The 21,025-nt window shown below is 45.6% G+C and overlaps 2 protein-coding genes across 4 annotated transcripts in view; both read right to left on the reverse strand.

Annotated features, from left to right (window-relative positions):
* LOC309525790 (uncharacterized protein) overlaps nucleotides 1-21,025 on the reverse strand; it is a 73,360-nt gene that overhangs the window by 47,445 nt on the left and 4,890 nt on the right. The gene's annotated exons all lie outside the window — the stretch shown is intronic.
* Nucleotides 1-21,025, reverse strand: part of LOC309525781 (uncharacterized protein) — a 46,522-nt gene that overhangs the window by 21,738 nt on the left and 3,759 nt on the right. The window contains exons 3-4 of one of the 2 annotated variants that reach the window (XM_082211331.1): nucleotides 10,299-10,436; nucleotides 6,175-7,778 (exon numbers count right to left, since the gene is read on the reverse strand). In XM_082211331.1, the coding sequence (XP_082067457.1) occupies nucleotides 6,325-7,778; nucleotides 10,299-10,436 (1,592 nt within the window). In that variant the 3' untranslated portion in view covers nucleotides 6,175-6,324. Of the gene's footprint in view, nucleotides 1-6,174; nucleotides 7,779-10,298; nucleotides 10,437-21,025 lie in introns of those variants that run through there. The other variant, XM_082211330.1, reaches the window with a different exon arrangement.

Below are 21,025 nucleotides of genomic sequence, written 5' to 3' on the forward strand. Positions count from 1 at the left end.
TCAGTGCCTTCTCGTGGCGAAGGGGATTAAATAACTCAGAACTATGAGCTAGGAACCTGGAATGTAAGAACCATCAACCTTGGTAAGCTGGATGTGGTCAAAAATGAGATAGGAATAATAAATATTGACATCCTGGGCATCACTGAACTAAAATGGACGGGAATGGGCAAATTCAGTTCGAATGACCATCGTATCTACTAATGTGGGCAAGAATCCCATAAAAGAATCCCAGCTGGAAAAGACTGGGGGCTGTTTTTGTCCCGGTTGGAGTTTCCTGAAACCGGCACCGTGAAGCAAGCCTCTTCAGAGACGGAAGAGAAAAAGCAGATAGACTGTGAGTACAGCGGCTGCCGAAAAGTGAAAGTAGGCTGCCTGGAACGTTTGTGCAGCTGCCAAGTAGCCTGAACAGAGAAGCTTTGATTTATGACTGCTTCTGAGTGTTCTTGGCTCCGTTTAATCTCTGGGGCAGAGACTGAGCAGGAACGGATCCCATTCCCTAAGTTTCCATGGAGGGAACTGGGAGGAAGAAATCCCACCCCCTGTGTTAGGGAAATGGGGGAGGTAAAGGACAAAAGTGGTAAGGACCTAGCAGAAGCAGAAGACATAAAGAAGAGATGGAAAGAATACACAGAGGAAATATTCCAGAATGATATGGATGTCTCATACACCCCAGGTAGTGTGGTTGCTGACCTTCAGCCAGACATCCTGGAGAGTGAAGTCAAATGGGCTTTAGAAAGCACTGCTAATAACAAGGCCAGTGGAAGTGATGGTATTCCAGTTGAACTATTGAAAATTTTAAAAGATGATGCTGTTAAGGTGCTACACTCAATATGCCAGCAAGTTTGGAAAACTCAGCAGTGGCCAGAGGATTAGAGAAGATCAGTCTACATCCCAATCCCAAAGAAGGGCAGTGCCAAAGAATGCTCCAACTACCACACAATTGCGCTCATTTCACATGCTAGCAAGGTTATGCTTAAAATTCTACAAGGAAGGCTCAAGCAGTATGTGGACCGAGAACTCCCAGAAGTGCAAGCTGGATTTAGAAGAGGCAGAGGAACCAGAGACCAAATTGCAAACATGCGCTGGATTATGGAGAAAGCTAGAGAGTTCCAGAAAGACATCTACTTCTGCTTCATTGACTATGCAAAAGCCTTTGACTGTGTCGACCACAGCAAACTATGGCAAGTTCTTAAAGAAATGGGAGTGCCTGATCACCTCATCTGTCTCCTGAGAAATCTCTACGTGGGACAAGAAGCTACAGTTAGAACTGGATATGAAACAACTGATTGGTTCAAATTTTGGGAAAGGAATATGACAAGGCTGTATATTGTCTCCCTGCTTATTTAACTTATACACAGAATTCATCATACGAAAGGCTGGGCTGGATGAATCCCTAGCAGGAATTAAGATTGCCGGAAGAAATATCAACAACCTCAGATATGCAGATGACACAACCTTGATGGCAGAAAGTGAGGAGGAATTAAAGAACCTTTTGTTGAGGGTGAAAGAGGAGAGCGCAAAATATGGTCTGAAGCTCAACATCAAAAAAACGAAGATCATGGCCACTGGTCCCATCACCTCCTGGCAAATAGAAGGGGAAGAAATGGAGGCAGTGAGAGATTTTACTTCCTTGCGTTCCATGATCACTGCAGATGGTGACGACAGTAGTCACGAAATTAAAAGACGCCTGCTTCTTGGGAGAAAAGCAATGACAAACCTAGACAGCATCTTAAAAAGCAGAGACATCACCTTGCCAACAAAGGTCCGTATAGTTAAAGCTGTGGTTTTCTCAGTAGTGAAGTATGGAAGTGAGAGCTGGACCATCAAGAAGGCTAATGGCCAAAGAATTGATGCTTTTGAATTATGGTGCTGGAGGAGACTCTTGAGAGTCCCATGGACTGCAAGAAGATCAGACCTATCCATTCTGAAGGAAATCAGCCCTGAGTGCTCACTGGAAGGACACATCCTGAAGCTGAGGCTCCAAGACTTTGGCCACCTCATGAGAAGACTCCCTAGAAAAGACGCTGATGTTGGGAAAGATTGCAGGCACAAGGAGAAGGGCACGACAGAGGACGAGATGGTTGGACAGTGTTCTTGAAGTTACCAACATGAGTTTGGGGTCATTAAGATGTTGGGAAAAAGCAGCAAGGCAAAAGCCAGCTCCAGATAGCTGGAATGCAAAACAGGATGTTGTGTTTTGCAGATGTACTGTTGGAGAAAAGGAGGAGTCTATTCTCTGTACTGAGCACCGGATGTTAGCTCAGAGTGTCATGTGACCTGTGCTGGAAGTACAGGGGAGAGTTGTGACTCTTCTGATGGAATCTGAAGGGTGCAGTCACGTTTCCTATGTACTGCTGAAAGACAGGAATAAAACATGTAAATAGGACTCCTGTCTGTCTCATTTCCCCTCCCTGGGGAGAATGCAGGGAGGGAGAGAAGCAGAGAGAAACAGAGGGTGTGTATTCCTCACGTCTAATGAGGAGAATCGCCGGGTTTATGACCTTGCCTGCCGGGAGACGCAGCGGAGAGGTCATCAAGTATCCAGCTCTTTTGCCTGGGGGAGGCCAGTTACCTCTGACTGTGAGCTGAGATACTAACATATGGCAGCATTCGGTGGTTGCGATTCATCGAACATCTGCATGAGAGGCTGGAGAATTGTCCTCCTCTACTCCAAGGAAGGAGATAAGCATCTGAGAGCAGCCAGAGGCTGAACAGACGGCTGGACCTAGAGGAAGCTGTTTTCAAAGCAACGGAGATCAAGGTATGCTGCATTTCGGGCTAAAAGTGTGAACGCAGATTGATTAATTCTCGGTTCATGGGGAAGCTGCGTTTTGGAAAAATACAGCTCCGGAAGGAGAGGCCTGCAGCTCAGAGGCTGAAGCCTGCATTCCACAAATTCTTGTGGTTGAGATAAGAAGTCCAGTATGCACTGTTGCAAGTAACGATTGTGGAAAGTTACTGGCAAGAGAAGCTGGATTGTGAGGCTGGGAAAGCGAAACAAAACCACAGAGTGTTTTGGCTACAAGTTTACGAGCTCTTGGAAGGGACTTTCCATAGCAGCCAGCGTTTAGCTGCCAGGTGCCAAAGAGCGTAAACAACTTGCAGTTTACCTGCTACAGAGATGACAGGAAACAACTGTTGGATTTTACAGCTTGCTTGAGAGTGTGAGCTGAAGGCTTGGTTACAAGATGGATGCCAAGAAAGGGGGGTTGCCTTACCCACCTCCCTTAAATAATGACAATTATTCATCTTGGTCTGTAAAGATGAAGGCCCTGCTGCAGAATCAGAGGCTTTTTGATGTAATTGAAAACCCCATCCCTGCAGCACCAACCAGAGGTTGGGAATCACTGAACGTGAGAGCCAGGACTGCTATAATTCTGTGTGTCTCAGATGAGCAGTTGGTGCATGTTCAGAATTTAGAACACGCGAAAGAGGTTTGGGACACGCTGCGTACAACGCATCAGAGAGATGCTGGTTCTTCAGCGTTGCTGTATTTTGAGAAGTTGACCAATCTGAGACTAGCGCCTGATAGAGATGTTCAAGCGCACCTGACAGAGATGAAGTTTCCAGATGGTGGAACGCAATTTCCGTCTACAGGAGGAAGTGTTTTGCTTCATGATGATAAACAGCCTTAACCGGACCTACAAGGTTGTTGCCAGTCAGCTTGGTTCCCTTCCGGCTCAAGACCTGACCGCGGAGAGAGTTTGTGCCGTCGTCCTGAATGAACACGACAGACTTGCTGCACTGGAAGTGAAGGACAGGGGGAGGGAAGAACAGAGTTCAAATCTCCCCACTGCTGGTGCTACTGCAGAGCATGCTACAGCATTGAGCACTGTCCAATGCTACAATTGTGGACAGACTGGGCATCTACAGCGAAACTGTAGGAAGCCACGCCAGCCAAAAGGAGCAAAGAGCAGCTCTACGAAGCCTGAGGCGTCAAGCAAAAGCTGTACCAAGTGCCAGGTGAAACCTGCAAAGGCTATGATGGCGAAAGGAACCACGCCAGATGTTGGGAACGCATTCATAATTGACACGGGATGTACAAAACACTTGTGCCCGCACCGAGGACTGTTTTCGACGTTGAAGAAGCAAAGCTTCACTGTGAAACAGGCCAACGGTCAAGAGATGGAAGCGACCGGAATTGGAACTGTGTATCTTGAGAGTCTGAACTTGACTATAAGTGATGTTTACCTGGTTCCAGAACTGAGATTTAATCTGCTGAGTGTGTCGCAGATTGCAAAGAAAGGGCTGAAACTGTCCTATGATGCTAGAAGCTGCAAGATCTACAAAGATGGAGAACTGTATCTTACTGCCAGAGAGAAAGATGGACTGGATTTTATTGACTTTTGATCAAAGTGATTACATGAAATGTAATTCTTCTGATTCTAATGAAATCTCTCTTGCAGGTGTGACCAACACGAGCACCAGGAAGGTGAATAAAAAGGTCGACAGAGCATTTCAGCGGGTGTATGCTGATGTGATTGGTCCTCTAAAACCATCTAGGGGCGGTGCACGATTTTACCTTCTGTGTGTGGATTGGGTTTTTGTGATGGAGAAACCGCAAGAAACTTTAGAAAAGTTTCAGGAGTTTTGTGACAAGGTTAAAAATATGCATAATGCTAACATTGATTGTCTTTTCACAGATGAGAAGCAAATTTTTCTGTTACAGAAGTTTCAGAAGTTCCTGGATGGAAGAGGAATAGACCACAAAATTGCTGTTTCAACCGAAGCGTGGAACAGAGGTGTCTGTGTGAGGGTGAACAAAGAATTGCAAAAGGGGATGCATGCGCAATTGCTGAGTTCACATTTGCCACATGATTATTGGGCCGAATCGCTAGCGTCCTATCTTCATGTGTGGGTCAGAAAGGTCTCAACAGAGTTGGGATGTTCTCCATTTGAGAAGCTGTTCCACAGAAAACCTTCTGTTGCCTATTTCAAGGTTTTCGGGTCTCATGTGAGAACAGAAGCTCCAGGTGGAGTAAAGAATGCCAGAGGCATTTTTGTGGGATATGAAAAGGGTCTTTACAGAGTAATTTTGTCTGAATCTGGTCAGGTGATTCTCACAAAGTTTCTAGAGAGTGCTCCGGAACAAGAGCGGGTAGTAGTACACACATTTCCCACGGATGACAATTCAGATGATGATGATTACACAGATTACAGTGGTACTGATGACGACACTGATAGCTCAGAGAGTTCAGTTGTAACAGTCATTGAGAGGAAATCTCACACAATGGATAGACCTTCACAGATGAAGGAAGAACCACTGTTACCCATTGCATCTGGTTCTCAACAAAGTCCAGAGGTTGAACCAGTGAGCACAGAGGATCAGAACCTCATACGCAGGTCTGAGAGAGTTACAAAGGGTGTACCACCAAAGAGGTACTCAAAAGAGTTTGCTAACTTAGCTGTTGCATGTGTTGCTATTGTTAACAACTCAAAGCAGGTTAAAGCAGTGTCTAAGTCAGAGACAAAGGCACAACAGAGAGTAGCAAGCCAAGGTAATGCAGAAGCACTCATTCCTTGGAAGCCAGACAACCAGAGAGGTACACTGGTGGAACCGGTGGTGGGGAGTTCCAAGGGTGGAACTGAAACAACAGGGGACTGTTATATGTATAACAACTGTTTGTTCTCTTCTCTGGATCATGTTTTGCCGATTGATGCTTTTGGGGGAGGTTGTTGGGAAAAAGCAGCAAGGCAAAAGCCAGCTCCAGATAGCTGGAATGCAAAACAGGATGTTGTGTTTTGCAGATGTGCTGTTGGAGAAAAGGAGGAGTCTATTCTCTGTACTGAGCACCGGATGTTAGCTCAGAGTGTCATGTGACCTGTGCTGGAAGTACAGGGGAGAGTTGTGACTCTTCTGGTGGAATCTGAAGGGTGCAGTCACGTTTCCTATGTACTGCTGAAAGACAGGAATAAAACATGTAAATAGGACTCCTGTCTGTCTCATTTCCCCTCCCTGGGGAGAATGCAGGGAGGGAGAGAAGCAGAGGGTGTGTTTTCCTCACGTCTAATGAGGAGAATCGCCGGGTTTATGACCTTGCCTGCCGGGAGACGCAGCGGAGAGGTCATCAAGTATCCAGCTCTTTTGCCTGGGGGAGGCCAGTTACCTCTGACTGTGAGCTGAGATACTAACAAAAGAGTCGGACACGACTAAACGACTAAACAGCAACAATACTTTATTTTTTATCATGTTTTCAATAGTCTGTTGGGAGCTGCTCAGCGTTAAGAATTTTTTAAATTTTGTTTTGATTAAGGCAGACCAACACGGCTACCTACCAGTATCTGTTGTTATTATTATTAGTTCTTTAAACATTCCAAGCACGGTTAGGGTTTCTCCCCTTTATGAATTCTTTGATGGGAAGTGAGAGCATCCTTTCGACTGAAGCTCTTTCTACATTCCAAGCATTTATAGGGTTTCTCCCCTGTATGAATTCTTTGATGAACAGCAAGTTTTCCCCTCTCACGAAAGCTATTTCCACATTCCTGGCACTGATAGGGTTTCTCACCTGTATGAATTCTTCGATGAACAGCGAGTTTTCCCCTGTAACGAAAGCTCTTTCCACATTCCTGGCACTGATAGGGTTTCTCACCTGTATGAATTCTTTGATGCATATTGAAACTGTTGTTGTGACTGAAGCTCTTTCCACATTCGAAGCATTTATATGGTTTCTGACCTGTATGAATGCTTTGATGGGAAATGAGATTGGCCCTCCGAGTGAAGCTCTTTCCACATTCATAGCACTGAAAAGGTTTCTCCCCTGTATGAATGCTTTGATGGGAAATGAGATTGGCCCTCCGAGTGAAGCTCTTTCCACATTCATAGCACTGAAAAGGTTTCTCCCCTGTATGAATGCTTTGATGGGAAATGAGATTGGCCCTCCGAGTGAAGCTCTTTCCACATTCATAGCACTGAAAAGGTTTCTCCCCTGTATGAATTCTTCGATGGGAAGCGAGTAATCGACTCTCACGAAAGCTCTCTCCACATTCCAAGCACTGATAGGGTTTCTCCCCTGTATGAAATCTTTGATGGGTTGTCAGATGGCTCTTCTGACTGAAGTTCTTTCCGCATTCCAAGCACGGATAGGGTTTCTCTCCTGTATGAATTCTTTGATGGGAAGTGAGAGAGTCACTCCGACTGAAGGTCTTTCCACATTCCAAGCACTGATAGGGTTTCTCCCCTGTATGAATTCTTTGATGGGAAGTGAGAGAGTCGCTCTGACTGAAGGTCTTTCCACATTCCAAGCACTGATAGGGTTTCTCCCCGGTATGAATTCTGTGATGGGAAGTGAGCTCTGAGTTCTGTCCGAATCTCTTTCCACATTCCAAGCACTTATAGGGTTTCTCCCCAGTATGAATTCTGTGATGGGTTGTCAGATGGCTCTTCTGACTGAAGTTCTTTCCGCATTCCAAGCACGGATAGGGTTTCTCTCCTGTATGAATTCTGTGATGGGAAGTGAGAGTATCCTTCCGACTGAAGCTCTTTCTACATTCCAAGCATTGATAGGGTTTCTCCCCTGTATGAATTCTTCGATGGGAAGTGAGAGCATCCTTCCGACTGAAGCCCTTTCCACATTCCAAGCACTGATGCAATTTCTCTCCACTGTGAGTTCTTTCGTGTGAAGTAAGGCTATGCCTCCGAATGAAGCTGTGTCCTTGATGGGAGGTGGACTGGGAGCTCTGACGGATGTTCTCTCCACACCCAGAATATTTATTTGACTTCTCCACTATGTGGATTCTGTTGTGATCCCCTTTGTTCTTCCCTTCCAATTCATCACCATCTGCAATGAAGAGAGTGTTGAATGGTTACTTTAAATGTAAAGGTTCATCATTGTTCCACCCGATGTGTGTGTCTTTAAGGGGCCAGAGCAAGGGCCAGAGCAAAATAATGAGACCCAGCTTTACAGCTGTGAAACACAGCAGGTGCTGCTGAGTTGTACTGATTAAGCTGTGTCAGCAATTGGGTGTAGTATATAAGGAGCAGCACCTAACTCTCCCATCACCCTAGGGGATGGGTTGGTGGTTGGGTCATGGTTGTTTGTTGTTGTCTTTAGTGTAAATGGAGTTTTTGTTTTTCTTATTAAAACCTTGTTTAAGTTATTTTTGAGTCCCTTTTTAATGCATGGTCTCCCCAGCAAGCTCTCTGCAGCGCTGCCATACTGCAAATAGCCAACAGAGAGAAGCTAATTAGAGCCTCAGGAAGAAATGAAGCACCAGATTACTGAACGATGTTATTGAATTAAAAAATTCTTTTCCTTAGATGGAGCAGTTCTTTACTCCTCCCTTTCTTCTAATTACTCTCCTCATTGCTTTAGTCTTCCTGTCTCCTCTCCTCGCAAGTTTGCTGTCTTTACCTCCCCCCTCCCAGGCAGCCTTCTTTATTGCTAGCATCCCTTATCTCGCTCCAGATCGCTTGCTGATCAGTGGCTTTGTTTCAACACCTACTTCCCTCTTTCAAAAAAGAAAAAGAAAAACATGTTCTGCTTTTTGCCCCTGGGCAATTCGTCTCCAAGGACCATGCATTCACCCCATAAGACACACAGACATTTCCCCTTGCTTTTTAGGAAGAAAAAAGTGTCTTATGGAGCAAAAAATACGGTAATTAAAATACATTCTAGAATCAATTCAGAATGAAATTAATGGCAACCATCGGTTTAGAGTTCTATGAAGATTACAGAAGGAGAGAAGGGGTCAGACTGTCCATGATCCCAGGATTCTCCACCTTTACTTCCTTAGGCAGACCTCTTTGGTCAGGATCCATTAACATCCATGCCTTGTCTGTGAAACCTACACCCCATCAGCAGTTGCCTCAATCTGATTGGTTTAAATTTAAATTTATACATAAATCACTTTCTTCAGTTTGAACCCCTGTCCTGTGTTCATGAGGAGACCAACTCCGTATTATTTCATTGGTAACAGAAGAGGAAAAATGACTATAACTCACACTTTATCTAAACACAACAGCCGCAAGAGCTCCTGACTAGGCATTCAGCTATGCAATGTTGAATGCTCTCTGTTCTCTCCTGTTTCCCTATTTTTTGTTCCAGTTTAAAACATTTCATGAACCCAGAACTCACACACTGACCACTAATGATGAATTGTATGCTATAGATATTCCTGCAAATAGATTCTGCTAGTTTTGAGATATACAAATGACATGAGAAGACTGGGTCTACATCAGGGGTCGGCAAGCTTTACCTCGCCTGGGCTGGTTCACTCTCACGGAGATCGCTCTGTGGGCAGGATCAAGTGTGTACACACAGGACTCACCGAGCGGACGGCTCGGTTTGGGGGCAGCTCAGTTAAATGACCCTTGTGAGCCGCTTGCGGCCCGTAGGACATGGATTGCCGACCCGTGGTCTACATATTTGCATCATTTAGTGGTCCTATGATCCTTGTTTTTAAAAGCAAATAAAAGTTATTCCAAAAAGAAAAGAAAAGGGCAACACACGGAGGACGCAGGATCAGGATTCAGTTCTAGAAATTTGTGTGCAGAAGTCTGATCCATGGAAAATGTGTAAAAGAAGTAACCTTAAGCCTAAACAGCATACAGCCTATAACTTGAATCCGTATTCATGTTAACAGAAAATAATAAACAGCACTGTTTGTTCCATTTCTGTGGAAGAAGAAGAACCAAAACTCCTTGTTTACATCTGTTATAATGTTTGTTTGCAACCTGTTTTCCCAAAGATTTTTTTAAACATATAGACACATCTCATCATATCTTTTATCTTAACATCTTCTGCTCAATTGAGCTTTGTGACTTCCTTCTATCACGTCTAATAGTTTACCAATTAATTGCATTCTGTTTTGTTTCTTTTTTCAGTTACATCAATACCTATCTCATGACATTGTTCGGCATAAATAAGTGATATTTTAATCTTACAAATCTTCTGACAGTCCTACTCTGTTTTCCCAAAGAAAACCCACAGTCGCTCGTGATTCCTACTCCATTGGGGATTTCACCTGAGGGAAATGGAAGCAGAGGGCTGGTCCAGCGGTGCCAGGGAGAGAAAGTGATGTGGCGTCAGCTTCAGATCGGCTCTTCCCATTGCAAGAGCCAATTAAAAGTTGCGCCTCGGAAGTCGAAGAGACTTCAAGAACTATATGACTGTATTCCTAGCTCAAAATGCCTGCAGATTACAAAGGCGCAGGCAGGCAGGTGGGGGAGCCCGAAAAGGTGCTCCCCTTCTCCATCTCCATCCGCCTGCCTGTCTCCTCCCACCCCCAAACTGAGCAAGCCCTGATACCTCTCTGGCTCCGTCCATCCAGGTCCCCATCTCCACTCCCCTGGGACTCACCAGATCTCTCGGAGGTCCCTGGGAGGGAACGCTCAGAGGTTGTGGGGAGGGATGCAGGAGACAACCTGACCAGGTCAACCGTCCATCTTCCTCCTTCCATCCTCACTAGCTTTGCAGGATCCGTCTCTTTCATCCTTCCTGAGGAGCCAAAACAGTGGGAGATAAGGAACTGATTACAGCCATGGAGACGTAGTTACAAATTGGCTCTGACTTTTGGAACTGTTCCCTTCTTTTGGATACCAGTTAAAAACTACTGTATCCAGCTGTCCTTTGGGATTAAAAGATGTTAGCTTGAGGAATCTGAACAGTCTTTTGGAAACTGGTGGTACAGAAGAAGGGGAAAGGAAAAACTCCAAATTTTGGGGTTTGGAGGTTTAAGAGGGAGCTAGCAGGGAACTCTTGGCACTATTGAGGGGATACCTCAGGAAGTGGAAAGAGCCTGGATTAGCTCTCAAAGCAACCTCATTGCCTCATTATCAGCGGCTGCCAAGAAAGACCTGCCGACTGGAACTCCAGCATATCTGTGATTTAATCATCAAATCAAATTTGCCATGGGATTACAGTAAGGCTTAAAGTGGAGACACAACTTTTGGAACTATTGCAAATCACCACTGTCTGGGACAATACTAGCAGATAAGGACAAATTAAGTACAACTTTGCCCTTAAATACATAAAACTGGAATAGCACTGTGCTGACCTCTCTTTATTGGACCTTTTAATTTTGTTTTTTGTCTCTCCCTTATAATTGTATATTTTAAGTTTCTGAACTTTATTGGATGTTCTTCTTCCTCTTTGCTATTTTTTTGTGATATTGTATGACTGTAATACTTGCTGCTGTGTGGAGGGAGAAGGTAGACAAAAGCGAAAGAGAAACTGGAAAATAATTTTGGAAGGGGGGAAACAATCTCACGGTCAGACAGAGTTGGAACTGGCAGGTGTGACCTTGAACAGCTTAAATAACACTGGGAACCAACTGATATAGAGATGGCCGGGAAGGAAGGAACAATAACTAGAAAAGCCGCAGCTGCGGCTGCAACTAGACAGGCAAGTGTCCAAGAAGAATTGCCTGATAAGGGGGGAAGAGAACAGACAGATTTGCTTGCACAGCAACTTTTGGAATTCAGGAAAGAAATGGTTCAATCGATGCAAAACTTTACACAACAGGTCCATAGTGATAAGGAAAAATCTAATCAAACCTTGATTGAACAAGTCCATAGAGATATTGAAAACTCCAACAGAGTTTTGAAAGAACAATTTGGGATACTGGGAGATAAGGTTAACAAGTTGGAAACCGCAGTAGATAAATTGGAAAAGACCAAAGAGGAGACAGGAGAATTGAGAGAGGAACAAAAAGTGATGAGGGGGACTTTGGGAGGGGTTCAAGGGAAGCAGAATGAATTGGAGTATCAGATTCTTCTTTTGCAGCTAAAGGAAAGACATAGAGAGATTAAGATTAAGGGGATTCCCATAATATGATACAGAGTCAAACTTAGAAACATGTTACACAGACAATCTTGATGGGAGAAAGGAGGGATTAGCTGGATGGTCTTTCAGAGAGCTGTTTCAGAATTAGGACAAGAGAGCGAAGGCAGCCAGGAGATCATTTTATTAACATTAGTATAAAAAAGAAGAAGGATGCAATCCTTCAAAAGAGTTTTGAAGACAATCTCGTGGTTGCTGGGCAGAAAGTAGATATTTTTCAGGAAATTTCACTGAAATTGAGACTTAGAAGGACCAGATATAGGTTTTTAACAACAGCACTTTGGAGAGTTGACATCAGACACAAATGGGAATTCCCAGAAGGCATATCTTTTACATTTATGAAAAAGAGATACAGGCTAACATCAGAATTTCAAGTGAGAGAGTTCTTTGAAAAATATAAAAGAGACTTCGAGCCAAAACAACACGGGGGGGGGGGATCCAGTAGCAGAACAAAGAGCTGCTTTGGAGCAGCTATCATTGGAAGGGGCAATGCCCCCCCAAAAAATAATATTGTAACTGACTCTGACAATGACCAATCTTAAAATATTGAGCTGGAATGTTAATGGATTAAACTGTAAAGCCAAATGCATTCAGCATGTAATAGCAAAGCAGAAATTAGATATAATCTGTCTCCAATAAACACATACTGCAAAAAAAGTCCTAATTAATAAAAAATTAGGTTTGGACTTCATCTCATCAGACAAAACAAAAAACAGAGTAGTTTTTTACATTAATCCTGCACTTGAACCCAAACTGATTCAGAAGGATGAAAAAGGTAGAATATTAGTAATACAAGTTAAAATCCAGGGGGAGGAAGTGATATTGGTTGGTATTTATGAACCCAATGACAAAAAAGCAATATTCTTCAAAAAGTTAGAAACAGAACTACTCGAATTTGCAGATCAAAAGATGATCTTAATGGGAGACTTAAAAGGAGTTCCATCTCTAGATAAAGACAGGTCAGCCAGGAAAAAAGAGACAAAGGAAGGTAAATTACCAAAGACTTCTTTTGATATGGTTCAAAACTTAAATTTGATAGATATATGGAGAATCAAACATATGTTTGATAAGGAGTTCACTTATTACAGCTATGTACATGACAGCAGCTCAAGAATAGATTCCCTATGGCTCTACAAAGAATTGGAGACAAAAGTCAAAGAAAAATGAAATCAATGCCAGAACCTTTTCAGATCATAATTCCTTGATTATGGAATTACAAAAAGAAAGTCAAATTTCTTTTAGATGGAGGTTAAATGATGATTTACTTGATGATCAAAAATTTATGGAAAAAGCAAAAAAGGCCTTGACTGACTATTTTGAAATAAACTGCCAAGGACAGACAAAAATCACAGACAGTCTGGGACGAAAGTAAGGCAGTAATGAAAGGACTCTTTATACGACAAAATTCATACAAAAGGAAGTTGAGAGAGAAAAGGAAAAAGGAAATCCTAGCAGAAATTACAGAAAAGGAGAAAGAGCTGTCAGACAAAACAAACAAAGTGGCAGTGAAACAGGTAATTAAAACTTTACGAACTCAATACTCAATGATCATTAATGAGGAAAATAGTTGGAAAATAAAAAGAGTGCAACAAAAATATTTTGAGCATTGAAATAAACGGGGAACAGCTAGCTTGGCAGTTAAAGAAAAGTGAACAGAGGAACTCCATAAATAAAATCAATCTAAATGGGAAGATCACAGATAAATTGTTTTTTTTTAATTAATATTTTATTAAGTTTTATCAATAAAATAATTCAGAAAAAAAATACAAAACAGAAAAATACAAAATCACAAAATCCAAAAATACAAACATTAAACACAAAAAGGGAAAGGAAAAAAAATAAACACATAAAAACAAAACTCCCTCTTTTTTAATTTTTCATCTTTAGTTAACTTATTTTCCTGACTTCCTCACGCCTCCCTTCTTTGTATCCCATTTTTTAAAATTTGGTTCAGCAAATTCATGTCCAATTTAGCTTATCTGTTATCAATCCCATCTTACTTTTTACCTTGTTGCTAGAACCCCTTCAGTTCATTTCAACGTCATCAGCATTCAAAAAATTTACAATGTTTCTGCAAATAAATTTTAAATTTCCTCCAGTCTTCTTCCACAAGCTCTTCTCCCTGGTCTCGAATTCTGCCAGTCATTTCCGCCATTTCCATGTAGTCTATTAGTTGCATTTGCCATTCTTCCAGGGTGGGTAGATCTTGTGTCTTCTAGTGCTTTGCGATGAGAATTCTTGCTGCTGCTGTTGCGTACATAAAAAAAGTTCTATCTTTCTTTAACACCGATTGGCCAACTATGCCCAGGAGAAAAGCCTCTGGTTTCTTCAGAAAGGTATATTTAAATACCTTTTTCATTTCATTATAGATCATTTCCCAGAAGGCCTTAATCCTTGGGAACGTCCACCAAAGGTGAAAGAATGTGCCTTCAATCTCCTTACATTTCCAGCATTTATTATCGGGCAAATGATATATTTTTGCATGCTTGACTGGAGTCATGTACCACCTGTACATCATTTTCATAATATTCTCTCTTAAAGCATTACATGCCGTGAATTTAATCCCGGTGGTCCACAACTTCTCCCAGTCAGCAAACATAATATTGTATCCTATATCCTGTGCCCATTTTATCATTGCAGATTTTACCGTTTCTTCCTCAGTATTCCATTTCAACAGCAGATTGTACATTCTTGATGGTATCTTAGCATTGGGTTCTAACAATTCTGTTTCTAACTTTGATTTTTCCACCTCGAAACCAATTTTTTTATCCAAGTTATAAACCTCTCTTATTTGAAAATAATGTAACCAGTCTCGCACCTTCTCTTTAAGTTTGTCATAACTCTGCAATTTCAATTTGTCACCTTCCTGTTCTAAAATTTCCCAATATTTTGGCCATTTGGCCTCCATGTTAAGTTTTTTCAAAGCTTTCACTTCCATAGGTGAAAGCCACCTTGGGGTTTTACTCTCCAAAAAGTCTTTGTACCTTATCCAGACATTAAACAATGCTTTCCTGACAATATAGTTTTTAAATGCCTTATGTGCTTTTACCTTGCCATACCATAAATAATAATAATAATAATAATAATAATAATAATAATAATAATAATTATTATTATTATTATTATTATTTATTATTTATACCCCGCCCATCTGGCTGGGTTTCCCCAGCCACTCTGGGCGGCTTCCAAAAGAATATTAAAATACTGTGGTACATCAAACATTAAAAGCTTCCCTAAACAGGGCTGCCTTCAGATGTCTTCTAAAAGTCTGGTAGTTGTTGTTCTCTTTGACATCTGGTGGGTGGGCGTTCCACAGGGTGGGTGCCACTACCAAGAAGGCCCTCTGCCTGGCTTTCTGTAACTTGGCTTCCCGCAGTGAGGGAACCGCCAGAAGGCCCTCGGCGCTGGACCTCAGTATCCGGGTAGAACGATGGAGGTGGAGACGCTCCTTCAGGTATACTGGACCGAGGCCGTTTAGAGCTTTAAAGGTCAGCACCAACACTTTGAATTGTGCTCGGAAACGTACTGGGAGCCAATGTAGGTCTTTCAAGACCGGTGTTATATGGTCTCGGCGGCTGCTCCCAGTCACCAGTCTGGCTGCTGCATTCTGGATTAGTTGTAGTTTCCGGGTCACCTTCAAAGGTAGCCCCACGTAGAGCGCATTGCAGTAGTCCAAGCGGGAGATAACCAGAGCATGCACCACTCTGGCGAGGCAGTCCACAGGCAGATAGGGTCTCAGCCTACGTACCAGATGGAGCTGGTACACAGCTGCCCTGGACACAGATTTAACCTGTGCCTCCATGGACAGCTGTGAGTCCAAAATGACTCCCAGGCTGCGCACCTGGTCCTTCAGGGGCACGGTTACCCCATTCAGGACCAAGGAATCCCCCACACCTGCCCGCCTCCTGTCCCCCAGAAACAGTACTTCTGTCTTGTCAGGATTCAATCTCAATCTGTTAGCCGCCATCCATCCTCCAACCGCCTCCAGACACTCACACAGGACCTTCACCGCCTTCACTGGTTCTGATTTGAAAGAGAGGTAGAGCTGGGTATCATCCGCTTACTAATGAACACTCAGCCCGAACCCCCTGATGATCTCTCCCAGCGGCTGCATGTAGATGTTGAAAAGCATGGGGGAGAGGACAGAACCCTGAGGCACCCCACAAGTGAGAGCCCAGGGGTCTGAACACTCATCCCCCACCACCACTTTCTGAACACGGCCCAGGAGGAAGGAGCAGAACCACTGTATGACAGTACCCCCAGCTCCCAGCCCCTCAAGACGGTCCACAAGGATGTTATGGTTGATGGTATCAAACACCGCTGACAGATTCAGCAGAACTAGGAAACAGCTCTCACCTTTGTCCCTAGCCCGCCGGAGATCATCAACCAGTGCGACCAAGGCAGTTTCAGTCCCGTGATAAGGCCTGAATCCCGACTGGAAGGGATCCAAATGGTCCGCTTCTTCCAGGCGTGCCTGGAGTTGTTCAGTAACCACTCGCTCAATCACCTTGCCCAAGAATGGAAGATTTGAGACTGGGTGATAGTTGGCCATCGTGGCCGCATCTAAAGATGGTTTTTTAAGAAGTGGTTTAATAACCGCCTCTTTCAGCGGGTCTGGGAAGGCTCCCTCACGGAGGGAAGCATTCACCACCCCACGAAGCCCATTGCCCAGCCCTTCCCGGCTAGCTTTTATAAGCCAGGATGGGCAAGGATCAAGGAGACAGGTGGTTGGTTTCACTCGTCCAAGCAGCCTGTCCACATCCTCAGAGGTAACAGATTGGAATTGATCCCACGCAATTTGACTAGACAAGACTCTAGCACTCTCCCGCCCCGGCCCTGCTCCCACGGTGGCGTCTACCTCTTCCCGAATTTGAGCAACTTTATCTGCAAAATCATTGCAGGAGATCATGTGGCCCGTACTGGGCCCCGATGTAGCAAGTGGTTCCGCTAAATTGCAGACCACCTGAAAAAGTCTCCTGCTGCTGTTTTCTGCAGATGGAATAGAGGCGGTGAAGAAAGCCTTCTTCGCCGTCGCTACCGACACTTGGTAGGCTCAACATTGAGCTCTAACCTGTGTCCGGTCAGCTTCAGAATGGGTCATCCGCCACCGGCGCTCTAGCCGTCTCAACGATTGTTTCATTGCCCTCAGATCCGTGGAAAACTACGGGGCTGTCCGGGCTCCATGCAATCGGAGAGGGCGCAAATATGCATGCCACCCAAATATGTTATCATACCCTTCAAGATCCAAAACATCTGTATTCTCCAGAAGTAGCCATTCCTTCAGCCAGCAAAAAGCTGCTGACTCATAATAAAGTTTAAGGTCTGGCAGGGCAACCCCCCCCCTCTGTCTTTAGCATCAGTACCGTATTTTGCGCCCCAGAGGACGCAAAAATAAAGGAAAAATTTTTATTTCCCCCCCAGGTGCGGGGCTGGAAGAACCAGGTCGGGGAACAGTGGGAAGGCACACTCTGCCTCCCCGCTGTCCACCGAGCTTGTGGGGCTGGCGATGGGGAGAAGTGCGCTGATCCCGGGACGGGAGGCAGCCCCGCTCCCGATGGCCGCGCAGAGCTGCGCTGATTCGGGACTGCAGGCAGCTCTGCACCGCCATCCGGAGTGGGGCGGGGCTTCGCCCCGGCTCCCGATGGCCGCGCAGAGCTGCGCTGATCCCGGGACGGCAGGCAGCTCTGCGCCGCCATCCGGAGCGGGGTGGGACTTAGCGCCCCGCTCCCGATGGCCGCGCAGAGCTGCGCTGATCCCGGGACTGCAGGCAGCTCTGCGTCGCCATCCGGAGCAGGGTGGGACTTAGCGCCCCGCTCCCAATGGCCGCGCAGAGCTGCGCTGATCCCGGGACTGCAGGCAGCTCTGCACCGCCATCCGGAGCGGGGCAGGACTTCGCGCCCCGCTCCCGATGGCCGCGCAGAGCTGCGCTGATCCTGGGACTGCAGGCAGCTCTGCGCTGCCATCCGGAGCGGGGCGGGACTTAGCGCCCCGCTCCCGATGGCCGCGCAGAGCTGCGCTGAGCCGGGGACTGCAGGCAGCTCTGTGCAACCCTCGGAGCCGGTCTCCCGATGGCCGCGCAGAGCTGCGCTGATCCCAGGACTGCAGGCAGCTCTGCGCCGCCATCCGGAGCGGGGCGGGGCTTCGCCCCCGGCTCCCGGTGGCCGCGCAGAGCTGCGTTGATCCCGGGACGGCAGGCAGCTCTGCGCCGCCATCCGGAGCGGGGTGGGACTTAGCGCCCCGCTCCCGATGGCCGCGCAGAGCTGCGCTGATCCCGGGACTGCAGGCAGCTCTGCGTCGCCATCCGGAGCAGGGTGGGACTTAGCGCCCCGCTCCCGATGGCCGTGCAGAGCTGCGCTGATCCCGGAACTGCAGGCAGCTCTGCGCCGCCATCCGGAGCGGGGTGGGACTTAGCGCCCCGCTCCCGATGGCCGCACAGAGCTGCGCTGAGCTGGGGACTGCAGGCAGCTCTGTGCAACCCTCGGAGCCGGTCTCCCGGTGGCCGCGCAGAGCTGCCCTGATCCCGGGACGGCAGGCAGCTCTGTGCCGCCATCCGGAGCGGGGCGGGACTTCGTCCCCAGCTCCCGATGGCCGCGCAGAGCTGCGCTGATCCCAGGACTGCAGGCAGCTCTGTGCAACCCTCGGAGCCGGTCTCCCGGTGGCCGCGCAGAGCTGCGCTGATCCCGGGACGGCAGGCAGCTCTGCGCCGCCATCCGGTTGCAGGGCGGGACTTAGCGACCCGCTCCCGGTGGCCGCGCAGAGCTGCGCTGATCCCAGGGCTGCAGGCAGCTCTGTGCGGCCATCGGGAGCGGGGCGGGGCTTCGCCCCCAGCTCCCGGTGGCCGCGCAGAGCTGCGCTGATCCCGGGACGGCAGGCAGCTCTGCGCCGCCATCCGGAGTGGGGCGGGATTTGGCGCCCCGCTCCCGATGGCCGCGCAGAGCTGCGCTGATCCCAGGACTGCAGGCAGCTCTGCGCGGCCATCGGGAGCGGGGCGGGGCTTCGCACCCAGCTCCCGGTGGCCGCGCAGAGCTGCGCTGATCCCGGGACGGCAGGCAGCTCTGCGCCGCCATCCGGAGCGGGGCGGGACTTTGGCCACCTCATGAGAAGAAAAGACTCCCTGGAAAAGACCCTGATGTTGGGAAAGATGGAGGGCACAAGGAGAAGGGGGCGACAGAGGACGAGATGGTTGGATAGTGTTTTCGAGGTTACCAGCATGAGTTTGACCAAACTGCGGTAGGCAGTGGAGGACAGAGGTGCCTGGCGTTCTCTGGTCCATGAGGTCACGAAGAGTCGGACACGACTAAACGACTAAACAACAACAAGGGATCTAGTGAAGTTTTCTTTAAGAGCGGACACACCACTGCTTCCTTCAGTTCCCCTGGGAATGTCCCCGTGTCAAGGGACAAATTGATAATTTCAACCAGGGGGGTCTGTGCGACATCTGGACACACCCTTATCAGCCAAGATGGGCACGGATCAAGGAGGCAGGTGGTGGGCCTACCAACTTGGAGGAATCTATCCACATCAGCAGGGAGTATCCGATCAAAGTGGTCCAACACTGGACCTTAAGTCAGTCGAGAGGCCTCCAGTTCAGTCACTGTATCTAAATTGGCAGGGAGGTCATGGCGGAGGAACAGGACTTTCTCCACAAAAAAAGCTCGTGAATGCCTCACAGCTGTGGGTCGAATTTGTGCTTAAATTTGGTTGTCCTCCAAAGGACGTAGACAAATGAAGGAGAATATAAGGAATATTCTGAATATAATAGAATACCTGGAGGTTAAAAACAAAAAGAAATTAAATGCGCCCCTAAATTTTTAAAAGGAATATCAGCAATTTACTCAGAGAAAAGGCAAAACTAATTATAAATCAGGTAATAATGGATGAATGTAAGATACAAAAAGGAACCAGACAAGGATGTCCATTATCACCACTGTTGTTCATTCTGGTACTGGAAGTACTTGCCAGAAATATTAGAGGAGATAAAGAGATCATAGGTGTAAAAACTGGGAAAAGCGAATTTAAATTAAAAGCATATTCTGATGATTTAGTGATAACTGTGGAAGACCCAAAAACTTCACTCCCTAAAGTCATAGAAAAGATCCAGAATTTTGGGGAAGTGGCAGGATTTAAATTAAACAGGAATAAAACAAAATTACTACTTAAAAATTTGAAGGATGAAAAAATAAAAGGAATTGGAGCAAAACACTGAGATAGAAGTCCATAAAAAGGTTAAGTATTTAGGGACATGGCTATCATCAAGAAATATAAATTTATACAAAGATAATTATGGGGGGAAATGGCTTGAGGTAAAAAGAAATTTATAAATATAGAGCAGAATGAATCTCTCACTGTTAGGGAAAATAGCAGTGGCCAAAATGAATGTGCTGCCAAAAATGCTATTCCTCTTCCAATCAGTCCCAATAATTGTGAAAGACGAATGTTTTAAAAACTGGCAGAAAGAAATTTCTAAGTTTATCTGGGGGGGGGGGGGCAAAAGGCCAAGGATAAAATATAAGATACTTACAGACATAAAAGATAGAGGCGGTTATGCTCTCCCAGACCTTAAATTATACTATGAAACTGCCTGCCTGGTTTGGATTAGGGACTGGATGAAGTTGGAAAAACAAGAAGCATTAGAATTGGAAGGGCATGACAACAGATTTGGCCGGCACGCATACTTATGGTATGGGAAAGGGAAGGTACATAAAAGTTTCTACAATCACATAATTAGGAAATCATTAATGAGAGTATGGGAGAGAGATAAAGATCTGTTAGAACAAAAGACTCCTTGGTGGCTTTCACCACACAAAGCTTTACTGCTCAAACCACTCGGAAAGAAAGGAAAGTGGCTTATGTATGCTGATCTGTTAAAAGACCAAGAAGGAAAATGGAAATTAAGAGACTATGAGGAAATAAAAGACCATTTTCAGAGTTGGTTACATTACTGGCAACTACATGAAATATACAAAGAAGATAATAAGAAAGGATTTAGCTATACGACATCCAGATTCCAAAAGGAAGTCGTAGAAGGGAAGGTGAAGCTGCTGAAAGCTGCATATAGTATTCTGTTAGAATGGGAAACAAAAGATGAAGAGGTGAAAACAGTAATGATTAAATGGGCACAGGATATAGGTCACAATATAATGTTTGAAGACTGGGAAAGATTGTGGAAAACTGATTTAAAATTTACAGATTGCTCTCTGTTGAAAGAAAATTATATGAAAATGATGTACAGATGGTATATAACA

Source organism: Podarcis vaucheri (genome assembly GCF_965113315.1).
Source record: "Podarcis vaucheri genome assembly, chromosome: 2".
In the NCBI taxonomy this organism is placed as follows: Eukaryota; Metazoa; Chordata; class Lepidosauria; order Squamata; family Lacertidae; genus Podarcis; species Podarcis vaucheri.